The 17,948-nt window shown below is 37.8% G+C and overlaps 2 protein-coding genes across 2 annotated transcripts; both read left to right on the forward strand.

Moving 5' to 3' along the window:
* Positions 1-411: 411 nt before the first annotated feature.
* On the forward strand, positions 412-1,402 carry LOC113899433 (olfactory receptor 4M1). Its single transcript, XM_027552792.1, has one exon. It carries the CDS (start codon positions 443-445, stop codon positions 1,400-1,402), a length of 960 nt encoding a protein of 319 aa, XP_027408593.1. The 5' UTR covers positions 412-442.
* A 12,079-nt stretch (positions 1,403-13,481) lies between these two features.
* LOC113899435 (olfactory receptor 4N2-like) lies at positions 13,482-14,408 on the forward strand. The gene has a single exon (XM_027552793.1). The coding sequence runs from the start codon at positions 13,482-13,484 to the stop codon at positions 14,406-14,408; it is 927 nt and encodes a 308-aa protein (XP_027408594.1).
* The last annotated feature ends 3,540 nt before the right edge of the window (positions 14,409-17,948 follow it).

Consider the following 17,948-nt stretch of genomic DNA (forward strand, 5'->3'; position numbering starts at 1 on the left):
TTCAAATTGATTGGATTTCACATCATCATTAACAGCAACAACAACCACAAAAATCTAGAAAGAACAGGTTGCATCTTTTATTACCAGTCTAAAATTTGGCTAAACTTGGAAGCAGCTGCACATATCACTTACTATAGTAGATGTTTAGGGGAAGGATTAGTGCATTTCTGAGTTTCATAAAAAATAGAAATAACACTAAGAAGTTGATATTTTGGTGTCAGATATATGACATATTTCGTATGGTTTCAATGTTTCCAATTTTCAGATCATCACTTACTCTTTCCTTATCTTGGTTTATACAATACAAAATCAGGCAACCAAACTCATGCTAGTACAATCTCTTAATGGCAGACCAGATTTGATGATTTTGAAAGTGTTGATGTAACTCCAGCTAAATGCTATTTGGAGTAATAACAATTTCTTTATTTTTCATAGCCATATTATGAAAAAAAGTGAAGAAATGGAAACTGCAAATTACACCAGGGTGACAGAATTTGTTCTCACTGGCCTATCCCAGGCTCGGGAGGTGCAACTTGTACTATTTGTTATATTTCTGTCCTTCTACTTGTTCATTATTCCAGTAAATATTCTTATTATTTGCACCATCAGGCTTGACCCACATCTGACTTCACCTATGTATTTCCTGTTGGCTAATCTGGCTTTCCTTGACATTTGGTACTCTTCCATCACAGCCCCTAAAATGCTTGTAGACTTCTTTGTGGAAAGGAAGGTCATTTCCTTTGGTGGGTGCATTGCTCAGCTCTTCTTCTTGCACTTTGTTGGGGCCTCAGAGATGTTCCTGCTCACGGTGATGGCCTTTGACCGATATGCTGCTATCTGCCGCCCCCTCCACTATGCTACCATCATGAATCGACGTCTCTGCTGTATTCTGGTGGCTTTCTCCTGGATGGGGGGCTTCATTCACTCTACAATACAGGTAGCTCTCATTGTTCGACTTCCCTTCTGTGGGCCTAATGAGTTAGACAGTTACTTCTGTGACATCACACAGGTTGTCCGGATTGCCTGTGCCAACACCTTCCCGGAGGAGTTAGTGATGATCTTTAGCAGTGGTCTGATCTCTGTAGTGTGTTTCATTGCTCTTCTCACGTCCTATGCCTTCCTCCTGGTGATGCTCAAGAAACACTCAGGTTCAGGGGAGAGTACCAGTCGGGCCATGTCCACCTGCTACTCCCACATCACTATTGTGGTTCTAATGTTTGGGCCATCCATCTACATTTATGCTCGCCCATTTGACTCTTTTTCCCTAGATAAAGTGGTGTCTGTGTTCCATACTGTGATATTCCCTCTACTTAATCCCATCATCTACACACTGCGAAACAAGGAAGTAAAAATGGCCATGAGGAAGCTAGTCAACCGATACATTTTATGCAAAGAGAAGTGAAAGATAAATGGCATTTTCTATAGTCCTTCTGAGGGTTTTTGTCCTAAAGAAGGAAGTATTTATAGTAATATTGCTGCTTTCGCTACCTCCTTTTGTCTGAGGTCTTAAATCCCACTAGGTTTTCCCTCTAATTGGTGAAAAAACAAAGAAATTATGATGGAAATAAATTTACTCACACTCTCCCTGAAATTTCTGGCAGATCACTATCAGAATTTAAGATATAATAATGATCTGCTAAAACACACATTTTCACTAATTGTTGATTGAGGCTTTTCTGGAGAGGGTTTGGCTCTGAGGAGAATGTATGTTGAGAAATAATAAAACTAATAAGACCTGGGAGATGTGTCCACTATGAATACAAAGAAGTAAGTGGCTAGTATATGAATATGAGTAGTTTCAAGAGACTATGTTTTTGTTTAGTTGCTAAGTCGTGTCCCACTCTTTTGTGACCCCAGGGACTGTATCCCGCCAGGCTCCTCTATCTATGGGATTTTCCAAGCAAGAATACTGGAGTGGGTTGCCATTTTCTTCTCCAAGTGACCTAATTAAATATTATTATCATGTTTCAGTCTTAGTCCAGTGGGATGATGTTTGGTAAACCATCTTCCTGGGATTGGAAAAATAGATTATTTACTCCTTTATTGTCTTCCTCTTTCCAGAATGGAAAGCGAGGATTTATTCATATAAGCCATTTCAACTCATGCCAGGTGGTAACCACTCAACAGTATTGGTGACAGGAATCAAGATTTTGTCACACGTTGGAAACAAATTTTATAAATTCATAGCTGAGTGTAGTTTGATTACTGTGTGAGACTCCTCTCTCAGAGGAAGTTGCTAGTCAGCTAGTAGTTTTTAAAGTCAGTCTCCTTACACCCTCCAATGTGAAAACAGACTTGGAGGAAAGGGATTCTAGGTTGATTCGAATTGATAGACAACCAGCTGTGTGATTTTTTAAAAATCACCTCTTTTGTCAGTCTTCATGTCTTCTGTATTTGCTTATTTTGCCATTTATGTTAAAGTTAAATTAGTAGTGTGTTGCTTTTGTTAGCACTATAATTAAGAGTTCTTTACTATTAAATCACATTTTATGTTTCTTTTTAAGATATAAATGGAAGAGACCTATAATTTCTGTAATTTTCTTTAACTCTCTAGTGAGAATTCTTTAGTGAATTATTTGTTAGTGACCAATTAATTCCCTAATACTCAGAACCCAATTACTGACCATGCTACAGAATGTAAAAGATTGTAATGTTTGCATTTATGCAACTTTTAAAATTTAAATGAACTTTTCAATTTCAAAACTATGGATCATTTCATCCAAGGGCAAGAGCATTTTGGGAGCTTTGAGCTTTAGTCATATGTTTTTGATAACGTACTATGATTAGATTTTGAGGGAAGTAGGTTCTTGTCAGTATCAGGAATGAATGTGTGTAAATAAATGATTAAAATAATCCCAGGGTTTTTCTTTATCTGGATTCTATTTATTGAGGGGGTAATCTGTGCCAGATCCAGTGCACCTCAGGCACATAGAAAGGAATAATGGTACTTAACATCTGTTCTTTGCTTTGGGAAGCTTTCCCTATGATGTCACAGTGGGGTTCCCAGCCCTCACATTTGTGCGGAAGCTTTCGCACACTAATAAGCAATTCCTGGACTGCAGGAGGGTGTCCAAGACTTTAGCTCAAATCTGACACTATCTCCTTGGAAACAGAATCGATTCCATAGGTCAACTGCTCAGTTCCACAGGAACAATCTCCACTTGAGACGCCAGGTGCAAGCCCAGGTTGTCATCTGTGCTTCTGCCTGATTGGCTATAAATCAGAGGTTCCCACAATCCCTTTCTCAGGTTCAATTTGTTAGAACAGCTCACAGAACATGGGGAAACCTATTTACTCACCATTAACAACTTGCTACAAAGGATTTCAAAGGATATGCATCAACAGCCAGATGAAGAGATATATGGGGTAAAGTTCTTAACAAAGGAGCTTGGAGCCTGGTAGAGGAGCATGTGGAGGTAGTCTGTTTCTGGGATATGGAAATTCTCCAAACAGGACCAAAGATCTATCCTTCAGGGTTTTTATGGAGGCTTCATTAATAAGCATGATTGGTTCATTAAAAAGCTATACTAACCAAGAGAGTATGGTATTGATGTGAAGACAGACTGATGGCCCAAAATAGAGTAGGCAGAAGCAGACTCACACAAATTGTAAACTGATTTTTGTCAAAGAAACATATACAATTCACCAAGAAAGGAAAGTTTTAAACAAATAATGCTAGAACAACTGAATACATGTATAGAAAACAATGAACTTGGACATCAAGCTCACTGCACACACAAAATTAATTTGGAGTTGGATCATAGATCTAAATGTAGCAGTTAGAACTATAAAGCTCCTAAGAGAAAACATAGATGAGTGTTTTCTTTTTTTCATATTTGGGACAAGCAATGATTTCTTAAACAGCACAAAAGAAGCTGTAATCACAAAACTGATAAATTAAACCTTAAGAAATAAAAAATTACTGTTCATCAAAATATACCATTATGAAATTAATAAGAAAATAATACTCTGGGAGGGAAATTTGGAATTTCATAATAACTCCTAATCACTTTCCTTGTGAAAAACAAGTAAAAAGATTTATTTTTATTTTTATTTATTTTTTATTTTTAAAATTTACAAAATTGTATTAGTTTTGCCAAATATCAAAATGAATCTGCCACAGGTATACATGTGTTCCCCATCCTGAACCCTCCTCCCTCCTCCCTCCCATCCCTCTGGGTCGTCCCAGTGCACTAGCCCCAAGCATCCAGTATTGTGCATTGAACCTGGACTGGCAACTTGTTTCATACATGATATTTTACATGTTTCAATGCCATTCTCCCAAATCTTCCCACCCTCTCCCTCTCCCACAGAGTCCATAAGACTGTTCTATACATCAGTGTCTCTCTTGCTGTCTTGTACACAGGGTTATTGTTACCATCTTTCTAAATTCCATATATATGCATTAGTATACTGTATTGGTGTTTTTCCTTCTGGCTTACTTCACTCTGTATAATAGGCTCCAGTTTCATCCACCTCATTAGAACTGATTCAAATGTATTCTTTTTAATGGCTGAGTAATATTCCATTGTGTATATGTACCACAGCTTTCTTATCCATTCATCTGCTGGTGGACATCTAGGTTGCTTCCATGTCCTAGCTATTATAAACAGTGCTACGATGAACATTGGGGTACACGTGTCTCTTTCCCTTCTGGTTTCCTCAGTGTGTATGCCCAGCAGTGGGATTGCTGGATCATAAGGCAGTTCTATTTCCAGTTTTTTAAGGAATCTCCACACTGTTCTCCATAGTGGCTGTACTAGTTTGCATTCCCACCAACAGTGTAAGAGGGTTCCCTTTTCTCCACACCCTCTCCGGCATTTATTGCTTGTAGACTTTTGGATCGCTGCCATTCTGACTGGTGTGAAATGGTACCTCATAGTGGTTTTGATTTGCATTTCTCTGATAATGAGTGATGTTGAGCATCTTTTCATGTGTTTGTTAGCCATCTGTATGTCTTCTTTGGAGAAATGTCTGTTTAGTTCTTTGGCCCATTTTTTGATTGGGTGATTTATTTTTCTGGAATTGAGCTGTAGGAGTTGCTTATATATTTTTGAGATTAGTTGTTTGTCAGTTGCTTCATTTGCTATTATTTTCTCCCATTCTGAAGGCTGTCTTTTCACCTTGCTAATAGTTTCCTTTGATGTGCAGAAGCTTTTAAGGTTAATTAGGTCCCATTTGTTTATTTTTGTTTTTATTTCCAAAGATTTAAATGGGGATTTCCCTGGTAGTCCAGTGGTTAGGACTCCTACTGAAGGGGGCCCCGGTTGGATCCCTGGTTGGGGCACTAAGATCCTGTAAGCTGCTAAGCACAACCCCTCACCCCAAAAAGATTGGAACAGACACTTCAGAAAAGAAATACACAAATGATCGTATGTTCCTGAGAAGATGCACATCATTAGTCATCTGGGAAATGGCTCAAGACATGTGACCATGTGTTCAGACAGAGCACACTCTCACCACTCTGCAGAACAGGCATAAATTTGCCTCAGTAAAACTCAGAAGGCAACAAAAATGTAGTTTATCAAGTGCCCCCAGGTGTATATAACACCCTAGATATCAGACTCTTTCATGTAAGTGAATAGGTTGCCCAGTGGATCAGAACTGTGAGAGCCTGACAAAGGAAGCAATTGAAATACTGCGTTATAAATTGGTTGATTTGCATATGAAAGGTGGCTTTGCAGGTGGGTTATTCATTATCTGTATGAATGGGAGAACTCTGGGAGGCACAGACTCTCTGGGGTTGGCAGGGCCCAAGGCATCCAAGCATCAGAAATACAAATAATAAAAAGGCACAATTAACACACTACAGCAAACGTTGGTCAACTGATGAAGGAACTTAAACTCTCTCATATGTTGCTAGTTTACATCTACCTTAAGATCCGGAGATCCTACTCGTAAGTGGTTAGCCAAGAGAAATGGAAACTTGTGGACAAAATTATTTACATTAGAATGTTCGTGGAAATGCCCATAAATGAAGAAAAGTAATAAAACCTTTGGATTCTATACACACAATGGAACATTATTTGGTAATTAAAAGGAACAGCTGCAGATAATGCAACATGCATGAATATTAAAATCTTAATGCTGAGTTAAAAGCCAGATAAAAAAGAATACATGTCATGTGATTCCATTTTGATAAAACCTAAGGTAAAGCAAAACTAGTCTATGATGTTAGAAATTAGAAAGTGGTTGCTAACTATGGTAGTATTTGCAGAGGAGAATGACAAAGATCACAAAGAGATTTTCTGGAATGAAAGAAGGAAACATTCTACATCTTGTTTGGAATAGTGGTTCCTTGAGTGCTAACATTTGACACAAATATTCAAGTCCAACACTTACTCGTGCATTTTCATGCTTATAAATTACATCTAAAGAAATATAATCAAGAACTTATTTTCATGCTTTTTTGTAAATGCGTGCAATTTTTGAAGGACACACAAATTAATATTAATTTTCTGCTGTGAGATGTGAGGAGAAATGGACACAGGAGATTAAGATGGGAAGGAGATCTCCTCACTGTACAGATTATTTTTAAATAATTAATTTTAAAATGAATGAATGTATTATTTATTAACATTTCATGCCAAGATGGGCACAATAAAGGACAGAAGTGGTATGGACCCAACAGAAGCAGAAGATATTAAAAAGAGGTGGCAAGAATACACAGAAGATCTAGACAAAAAACATCTTCATGACCCAGATAACCACAAGGGTATGATCACTCACCTAGAGCCAGACATCCTGGAATGCAAAGTCAAGTGGTCCTTAGGAAGCATCACTATGAACAAAGCTAGTGGAGGTGATGGAATTCCAGTTGAGCTACTTCAAATCCTAAAAGATGATGCTATGAAAGTGCTATACTCAATATGCCGGCAAATTTGGAAAACTCAGCACTGGCCACAGGACTGGAAAAGGTCAGTTTTCACTCTAATCCCAAAGAAAGGCAATGGCAAAGAATGTTCAAACTGTCGCACAATTGTACTCATCTCACACGCCAGCAAAGTAATGCTCAAAATTCCTCAAGTCAGGCTTCAACAGTGTGTGAACCATGAACTTCCAGTTCAAGCTGGATTTAGAAAAGGCAGAGGAACCAGAGACTAAATTGCCAACATCCGCTGGATCATTGAAAAAGCAAGAGAGTTTTAGAAAAACATCTACTTCTGCATTATTGACTATGCCAAAGCCTTTGACTGTGTGGATCACAACAAACTGTGGAAAATTCTCAAAGAGATGAGAATAACAGACTGCCTGATCTGACTCCTGATACATCAGGTCAAGAAGCAACAAGAACTGGACATGGAACAACAGGCTGGTGCCAAATTGGGAAAGGAGTAAGTCAAGGCTATATATTGTCACCCTGCTTATTTAACTTATATGCAGAGTACATCAAGTGAAATGCTGGGCTGGATGAAGCACAAGCTGGAATCAAGACTGCCTGGAGAAATATCAATAACCTCAGATACACAGAAGACACTACCGTTATGGCAGAAAGCAAAAAGGAACTAAAGAGCCTCTTGACAAAAGTGAAAGAGGAGAGTGAAAAAGTTGGCTTAAAACTCAATATTCAAAAAACTGAGACTATGGCATCTGGTCCCATCACTTCATGGCAAACAGATGGAGAAACAGTGCAAACAGTGAGAGACTTTATTTTCTTGGGCTCCAAAATCACTGTAGATGGTGACTGCAGCCATGAAATTAAAAGATGCTTGCTCCTTGGAAGAAAAGCTATGACCAACTTAGACAGCATCTTAAAAAGCAGAGGCATTGCATTGCAACAAAGGTCTGTCTAGTCAAGCTATGGTTTTCCAGTAGTCATGTATGGATGTGAGAAAATCACTGCAGACGGTGACTGCAGCCATGAAATTAAAAGACGCTTACTACTTGGAAGAAAAGTTATGACCAACCTAGATAGCATATTGAAACGTAGAGACATTTCTTTGCCAACAAAGGTCCATCTAGTCAAGGCTATGGTTTTTCCAGTGGTCATGTATGGATGCGAGAGTTGGACTGTGAAGAAAGCTGAGCACCAAAGAATTGATGCTTTTGAACTGTGGTGTTGGAGAAGACTCTTGAGAGTCCCTTGGACTGCAAGGAGATCCAACCAGTCCATTCTGAAGGAGATCAGCCTTGGGATTTCTTTGGAAGGAATGATGCTAAAGCTGAAACTCCTGTACTTTGGCCACCTCATGCGAAGAGTTGACTTGTTGGAAAAGACTCTGATGCTGGGAGGGATTGTGGGCAGGAGGAAAAGTGGATGACAGAGGATGAGATAGCTGGATGGCATCACCGACTCGAGGCACCTGAGTTTGAGTGAACTCTGGGAGATGGTGATTGACAGGGAGGCCTGTTGTGCTGTGATTCAAGGGGTTGCAAAGAGTTGGACACAACTGAGCGACTGTACTGAACACTAAAATACAGCATGGTTCATGACTTTAATTACTAGGATTGTCTAAAATTATCAATTTTTACCAGCAGTAATATGAAGTCTCTGTTATGAGGACTAGTTAGATCATCTAGTTAATTTTAAGTATTGTGGCAAACATTAGGAAGCAAGGTCCCTGATTATGTCTATAGTTATGAAAAAATAATATTTAAAAAAGTCTTTGGTGGCAATAAAGATTGTAATGTACCCCAAGACAGGAATTTTTCTTCTCACGTGTTTTTGTGCATATTTTAATTTTTTTTTTTTTAAAAGAGAACTTTCTTTTATCCGTTGTCTACTTGAATATGTGATTTTCAGAATATACATTTTTATACGTCTCTATCCTTTCATATTCATTTATTTTCCTAATACAGTCTTTTCATGTATTCAGTTCAGTTAAGTCGCTCAGTTGTGTCCGACTCTTTGCGACCCCATGAACCACAGCACGCCAGGCCTCTCTGTCCATCACCAACTCCTGGAGTCCACCCAAACCAATGTCTATCAAGTTGGTGATGCCATCCAACCATTTCATCCTCTGTTGTCCCCTTCTCTTCTGCCCTCAATCTTTCCCAGCATCAGGGTCTTTTCAAATGAATCAGCTCTTCGCATCAGGTGGCCAAAGTATTGGAGCTTCAGCTTCAATATCAGTCCTTCCGATGAACACCCAGGACTGATCTCCTTTAGAATGGACTGGTTGGATCTCCTTGCAGTCCAAGGGACTCTCAAGAGTCTTCTCCAACACCACAGTTCAAAAGCATCAGTTCTTCGGCATTCAGCTTTCTTCACAGTCCAACTCTCACATCCATACATGACCACTGGAAAAACCATAGCCTTGACTAGATGGACCTTTGTTGACAAAGTAATGTCTCTGCTTTTTAATATGCTTTCTAGGTTGGTCATAACTTTCCTTCCAAGGAGTAAGCGTCTTTTAATTTCATGGCTGCATTTGCATGTATTGGTATCCTTAATTTCCCCTTCCTCTTTATCTATTATTTTTATCTTCATAGCTTTGTATATCTCTTTATTACTTTACTTTTCCCTTTTGTCATTCCTCCTACCTCTTTTTTTCTGAACTGATTATAAATTAGAACGAAATATGTTTGATTATGCATTGTTTTTATTTTTAAAATATGTGGTTAGTATTTTAATTTTTTAAATAGAAAATCTGTGTCTTTAAAACAAAATCAAATCTACTAAAGTTTAAATTATGTTGTCTTCTGCATGATTCCTAATTATTTTTCTTCTGCTTAATAACATTAAATTTAAAAATAAATAGCTCTGCATCATTGATGTGCATGCTCAGTCACTCAGTTATGTCTGACTGTGTGGTCCCATGGGCTGTAGCCCACCAGGGTCCTCTGTCCATGGAATTTTCCAGGCAAGAATACTGGAGTGGGTTCCCATTTACTCCTCCAGGGCATCTTCCTGACCTAGGAATTGAACCCGTGTCTTCTGCATAGGCGGGGATTCTTTACCATTGTGCCACCTGGGAAACCCCCTCATTGCTTTAGCAAAACTTAAAATGAAAAACAGCAAATATGAAGACCAAATAGGTTCTGTATGGAGGACATCTCCTCTGAGCTTTTAATCAGTCCTACAACATGCAGTTCTTTTTCTTTAGAAGGATTATTCAAAGGAGGCTTTGTGACCATCATTTATTTTCTCCTTGCATATCCCTTTGTCACCAGAAGTTATCTTGAGTCTAACATAGTTACTATCTACTTGACCACATTATTTTCTTTCTTGATATACCTTGGATTTTCTGTCACTTATACTACTTTTCTCTTTTTTGAATTACAGTATAAAATATAAACCTCCCTTGACTTTCTATTCATTCAGACCTAATAAATATTCTCATCATTCCATCATTTCTGTCACTGATGGAATGTTAATTTTAGATTCCAATAGAAAGGCCATGTCGCTTTAACTGATATTTGAGTATTTGCACCTAGCATATCTCTAATATTTCGATCTCGTTGGCATTCTAAAAATTCCCTTTAAAAGAGTTCTAATTTGGTTAGCCTTAGAATTCCCAGAGTGCATTCGCTGTTGCATCACAAACTGGTTGTTTTCAAATGTTAAGAGGTCTGTCTTCGAGAGAAGAGATATTTAATAACAAAGATGGAAATAAACAGTTATTGTCCCTTCTGTTAAGAGGTGGAGCTTGCTGTGTGACAGCAATGTTGGATTGCTAGAGAGGTAAATATATTTGTCAATCTTCATATTATAAGGAACAGGAAGAAGGAATAAATGGAAACATTTTACAGCTTTTCTGGTGGGACATCTGCTGTCTCATAATGCAATGGTGAGCTGTTATAGCAAAAACAAACTTTTTTATTATTTGAAATCTGAATTCAATAATACAGTAACATCTTTTATCTGTTCTTAATGATATAACTCTTGTTCCTCTGAATATTTAGAATTACTTTATTGAGAATACATAAAACTTTTATTAAGATACCAGTTTTCTTGGTCTTAAATTTATATATCATATTACTAGAGAAAGAAGTGAGGGATATTAGATGGTAATCAATACGATCTGTTAAGGAGTCAATAGAAGAACATAAGTGCATGATAGGAAAGCCAAGCACAGTGGAAAAATCTGCAACCTTTAACCTTTAATACTTAAAGTTTTCTCTTATGTTCTAAAGACAGTCTTGATATCTGAAACAGTATGAAATAACCAATTGTATAATAGAGTGCAAGGTGCACATAACTTAGGAATAAGTACAGAGAGATTCCTGACTTACTTTTCTAGCAGCAGGTTTTATTATACACAGAAAAAAATGATAAATATTTAAGCCAATGAATGCTAGGGAAAAAGGAAGGAAGGAACAAACGAAAGGAGGGAAAGAGGAAGGGAGAAAGAAAAAAAAGAAAGGAAGGAAAGAACAGAACAGAAAGGTTAATTTGGATTGTGCCATTTGTAAATGTTTGTGCTTCAGTTTGCTTAGGGAATCAATTCATGTGTTTGTGCATGTGTGCGTGTGCATATGTGCATTTGTATACATATCCGTGTGTCTATGTGATGTAAACTGCCTCTTTAATAATTCCAGATTTTAGCTATATACAAAAACATCTGCTATTAGTTAATCTATTTGGGTTTAGACACACAAAATCAGATATTTTTACATTTCGAATAGATATATATTACAGTGCAGTATTATCATCTAGTTCAAGTCTTCAAGTTCTGAAAATGTTCCATCCTAAAAATAAACAACTTTTTAGCATGTACAAGCAACATGTGTATTTTATTTGTACATTTTTGTATTCATTTTCGTTATGACACTTTCAAAAATAGAATTACAAAGAATGGGATATAATCATATATACATAGAAATTCTACCGTTATTGTTTTTGTGTAGAATGGGGAAATTTCTGCTCTACCCATCTTGAGTTCTTGTGGTTGGACTAATAATAAAATTTACGCAAGGCAATTTAATCACAAGCATAGAGGTCTTATAGAAATGAGATTTAAACAACTGGCCAAAGTAGGTGCTTTAATACTTTTTAGATGAAAAAACTGGAACTTTGTAACAGATAGGATAAAGAAATTTAGGCTTTAGATGGTCAATTAGCAAAGAATCTAAATGGAGTCTGGGTTTGGGGTAGAAAAATAAAAATAACAAGATTTGTTTATATGAGCTTCTGGCTTGAATTCCCTGTCTCTAGGACAAGGGTGTCCTTTTACCCCAAGAGCAGGTGGTGCCATGAAGAGATTTTTTCCTGCTTTCAGGGAGACAGAAAGAAGGATCAGAGTGTCTCCCTTGCATTGACCATTTCTTAACTAACTTTAATTCAAAATAATCAGTATGCCATTGAGGCACATTTGAGGTGGCCTACACTGGGTCTTCAAATTTTCATACCAATAAATTATCCTGTACACTGGATAAGTACACTGCCAATTTAGAGACAACTGTACAGATAAGCCACAGATCTCAGTTTCTCCAGAACAACCAGGATTCTTTTTATTTAGACCAGGATGATGGGTTAATATTCTATAGAGAAAAAGGAAATATTTTAAGTAAGCAGGTTTTAAAAAATGTTTTAGGCAAACATTCCCTAAGGTATAATTTACATACAGTAAATATATTAATTTTTGTATAGTTTAATAGTTCAATAAATTTTGAAAAAAAATACACTTGTAACCATTACAGATGAGATATGGAATGTTTCTTGCCTTAAAAAACTCTGCCATTCCTTTTTGCTGTCAATTTCCATCTTACCACCTTCCCCCTATTCAAATAAAAATTTGAAGAATTTAAAAAAATTCATATGCCTCATGTGAATCATAACAAATGCAGGGCAGGACAGAGTGCTGCATGAGAGAGCAGTTAACAGGAGAACAGGACAGAAGCAGAACAGTGTGGCTTCAAGATTTGGGTGTTGGCACTTAATGATTTATAGAAGAATAAAGGGTGGAAGTGGCTTCCCCAGTGCTCATGGGTAAAGAATCCACCTGCAGTGCAGGAGACGTGGGTTCAATCCCTGGGTGAGGGAAGATTCCCTGGAGTAGGTCATGGCAACCCACTCCAGCATTCTTGCCTGGAGAATCACACGGACAGAGGAGCCTGGCAGGCTACAGTCCATAGGTTACAAAGAGTTAGACACGACTGAAGCAGTAGCATGCACTCAGGTAAAGAGTAGAAGAGATTTCTTCATTTGTGGGAGAGTAATGGTATAACATTGAAGAAGGCAATGGCACCCCACTTCAGTACTCTTGCCTGGAAAATTCCATGGATGGAGAAGCCTTCCATGCAGTCCATGGGGTTGCTGAGGGTCGGACCCGACTGAGCGACTTCACTTTCACTTTTCTCTTTCATTCATTGGAGAAGGAAATGGCAACCCACTCCAGTGTTCTTGCCTGGAGGATCCCAGGGATGGGGGAGCCTGGTGGGCTGCCGTCTATGGGATTGCACAGAGTCGGACACGACTGAAGTGACTTAGCAGCAGCAACAGCAGCAATGGTATAACATAGATGTAGAATTCACAGTTTTTAGTGGGAGAAGAACTGGAAATAAATTCTCTACTCTCCCATGCACTATAGGCACAGGAGATGAAGATAGAAAATAGCACAGCGGTGACAGAATTCATTCTCCTTGGTCTGACCCAGTCTCAAAATATTCAGCTCCTGGTCTTTGTCCTGATCTTAATTTTCTACCTCATCATCCTCCCTGGAAATTTCCTCATCATCCTCACCATCAGGTCAGACCCCAGTCTCACGGCCCCGCTCTACTTCTTCCTGGGCAACCTGGCCTTCCTGGATGCATCCTACTCCTTCATTGTGGCTCCCAGGATGCTGGTGGACTTCCTCTCTGCAAAGAAGGTGATCTCCTATAGAGGCTGCATCACTCAGCTCTTCTTCTTGCACTTCCTTGGAGGAGGGGAGGGATTACTCCTTGTCGTGATGGCCTTTGACCGCTACATTGCCATCTGTCGTCCTTTACACTATTCGACTGTCATGAACCCTAGAGCCTGCTATGCCTTGCTGTTGGCTCTGTGGCTTGGAGGCTTTGTTCATTCCATTATCCAAGTGGCCCTCATCTTCCGCTTGCCCTTCTGTGGTCCAAACCGACTGGACAACTTCTTCTGTGATGTGCCGAAGGTCATCAAGCTGGCCTGCACTGACACCTTTGTGGTGGAGCTCCTGATGGTCTTCAACAGTGGCCTGCTCACCCTGCTGTGCTTTCTGGGCCTGCTGGCCTCCTATGCAATCATCCTCTGCCGTATAAGTGGGTCTGCTTCTGAAGGGAAGAGCAAGGCGCTGTCCACATGCACCACTCATGTCATCATTATACTTCTCATGTTTGGGCCTGCCATCTTTATCTACACTCGTCCCTTCACAGCCTTATCAGCAGACAAGGTGGTTTCCTTTTTCCACACAGTGATCTTTCCTTTGATGAATCCTGTGATTTATACCCTTCGCAACCAGGAAGTGAAAGCTTCCATGAGGAGGATATTGAGCCGGCATGTGTTTTTCTGAATAGGTTTTATAATATGAAGTTATGAACGGGAAATCTGGCTGCAAATTTTTCATTCATTTAACAAATACTGCTTTTCATTGAGTGCCTTCCATTTTTCATATACTACTATAACTATTGGGACTTCCCTGGTGGCTCCGATGGTAAAAGTGTCTGCCTACAATGTGGGAGACCTGGGTTTGATCCCTCAGTCAGGAAGATCCCCTGGAGAAGGAAATAGCAACCCACTCCAGTACTCTTGCCTGGAAAATCCCATGGACAGAGGAGCCTGGTAGGCTACAGTCCATGGGGTCACAAAGAGTCGGACACAACTGAGAGACTTCACTTCACTTTATTTTAACTAGTGGGGGAAAGTTATGCATAACAAGAGAATACACTTTGTGTGTTTAAAGAACATAAAAGAAACACCAGAATGGTTGCAGTATAATGAATAAGTGTGAGAGATTTTAGGTGTTAATTTATATGTAAGGGTCAAATAACTAAGGTCTCTTGGGCTGAGATAAGAAGTTTTATTTTATTCTAATTGCAGTAAGAATTCATATTTAGTACTTTAAGCAAGAGAGTTGACTTATCTGAAATTGTTTCTTCTATGATTTAGAGGAATATCAGGTTTCTAGGCAGAGATCAATAACCAGAAAAACATAATTAAAAGCCAAATGTTATGCTGCAGACTTGTTTTGAGCAGCTTAAAAAGTTTGAAAAATTTTGAAAACATATATCTTCTTCCTCCCTCAAAGTTGGTAGATATATGAAAGGAAAATAATTGGTTTTATGGAAAAAGTACCATGCAAATATTTCACTTGATTGTTTTTCAGAGCTTCATGATCATTACTAATGAGCTATTACAAATTCTCCCTGGATATTAAAATCTGCTTTTAACTGATTTCAATCTGATTATGATAATGATACTTATTGGTATTGTAGATTCTGTTGGAGGTTACATAAACCACTCTAGTTATTTTCAGTATAGTGGGGTTTAATGTGGGAAATTAGGTACTTATAAAATTTTTTATGGAGTGGGAGACCATTATATGTGCTGGGCTTTAGATGTTTAAATATATATTAATAAAGAAGTAGAGAATCCAACAGCTTATATTGAGGTTAATTTTTTAAAAATTGACAGTATATGTGAGCTGCTGTCAGTAGAGATGGGCTTCCCTGGTGGCTCAGATGGCAAGGAATCTGCCTGCAATGCAGGAGACCCAGGTTTAATCCCTGGGTTGGAAAGATCCCCTGGAGGAGGGTATGGCAACCCATTCCAGCATTTTTGCCTGGAAAATCCCATGGACAGAGGAGCCTGGTGGGCTACAGTCTTTGGGGTCTCAAAGGGTTGGACACAAATGAGCGACTAAGGCTTACAGGATATTTGAACAATGCTATCTACAGATTTGACTTAGTTGCTATTTATAGACTACTGCACTCAACAATGACAAGCAAATGTTCTTCTCAAGTGCACCAGTCATTCTCAAAGATAGATCATAGGCAAGCCCATAAAAGTCTCACTGTATTTCATATAGAATACATGTTCTGACCACAATGAGCCTGAATTGGAAATGACTGAGAAGAGAAACATATTCCACAAATATGTGCAAATATATTCACATGCTTTTAATAACTTAATGTACACCAGAAATATTACAGGGGATATTAAAGATATTTTTCCTTTAATAATCTATCTTCTGAGAGTTTGATTATTTCTTATTTGATTATTTCTTGAATAACTGTTTGGCAGATACAGCAGATGAGCAACTGGGTCTGAAGCTTCCTTTGTGGGAAGATTTTAAAGTACAAATTAAATTTCTTTAGTAAATATACAGCAATTCAAGTTATCTGTTTCTTCTTGAGTTAGTTTTTGCAATTAATGGTCTTAGGATTTTGTGCATTCGAGCTAAGTTATCAAATTTATTGGCATGAAATTGCTCAGAATGTTCCATTAGCATTCTTTAAATTTCTGTAATATTCATAATAATTGTTTTTTTTAACTCCTGATATTATTAGTTTGTGTAATCTCTTTTTCCCCTTGAAAATGTGGCTAAATTTTTCTGAATTTTATTGTTCTTTACAAGGAACTAGCTTTTGGGTTCATTTATTTTTCTCAATTTAAGAAATTTATATATTTCTTTCTTTATCTATATTATTTAGTTTCTTCTTTCTTTGGATTTAATTTTATGTTTTTTTCCTAAATTTGGAGATTAAATTATTGATTTAAATTCTTTCTTACAGACCTTTTAAATAAAATCAGTTGCTGCTACAAATTTCCCTCTCAGCACTACTTTATCTACATATTGCATATTTTTTATGTTGTGTTCTCATTTGCATTCCATTAATAATATATTCTAATTTCAACTTTGATTTTCTTACTCGTGAGTTATTCAGAGTGTGTTTTTTCCTAAAGTTTTGAGAATATGCCTAATACATTTCTAGTTTAATTCTATTGTAGTCTAAGAACATATTTGATATGATCTCAGTTTTTAAAAGTTTGAAATTTGTCCTATGTCCCAGAATAAATCTATCAGATTAATACCTGTCATGTTGAATGCCATCATAAGTTTTGAATTTAAAACATAAGAGTGTACTTTTGAAAAATATTGAAAAATTCTCATGATATATCTACAGGACACAGCAATAATAGCTCAACATTGCTGCTGCTGCTGCTAAGTAATTTCAGTCATGTCTGATTCTGTGCGACCCCAATAGACGGCAGGCCACCAGGCTCCACCGTCCCTGGGATTCTCCAGGCAAGAACACTGGAGTGGGTTGCCATGTTCTTCCCCAATGCATGAAAGTGAAAAATGAAAGTGAAGTCGCCCAGTCGTGTCCAACTCTTAGTGACCCCATGGACTGTAGCCTACCAGGCTCCTCTGTCCATAGGATTTTCCAGGCAAGAGTACTGGAATGGGGTGCCATTGCCTTCTCCACAACATAGATGAGAAATTGTCAATTTTGTAAAACAGCATCTCATGGATTATCGCCTGAATTTCTTCCAATGAATTGTAAACTTAATCAAATATAATCTGTTAGAAATTACCCACTTTTCCAGTCTTGCCTGTTACTGTTTCAGCACAGGAAGGGAGTTTGATCCTTCAGTGATTTTGCACACTGTTCTCCTTTACCTCTTGCTGATGAACGTTTCAGTGAAGACTGAACCATAGTGCTTCCTGCTTCTTGATATATTTCCAACGCCCATACCAGTGTTTACTCCTCTTTGCTCTCATGATACTCTAGCTGTTCTTTTACAAAGATTTTACCATTATTTTATATGTGTCTGTGTTTAAAATTTCTATCTTCTTTGAAATTAGAGTTTGTACTATTAAATTTGTGTTTCATCACAATGACTTGCTTTGATAGATTCTCAATAATGGCTAGTAAGAACTGAATGAGTAATGCATGCATTATGATTTCTTATTGTACAAAGCTAACTTGAAAAATTTTAAATAGGAACCAATATAGAGTTTTACTTAATGTGATTATGTTAATAATAATAATAATTTTAAAAACTGACTTTGTGGTAGAAAGGAATTGATGAAACATATATAACACCT

This window comes from Bos indicus x Bos taurus, chromosome 10, assembly GCF_003369695.1.
Source record: "Bos indicus x Bos taurus breed Angus x Brahman F1 hybrid chromosome 10, Bos_hybrid_MaternalHap_v2.0, whole genome shotgun sequence".
NCBI classification, from domain to species: Eukaryota; Metazoa; Chordata; class Mammalia; order Artiodactyla; family Bovidae; genus Bos; species Bos indicus x Bos taurus.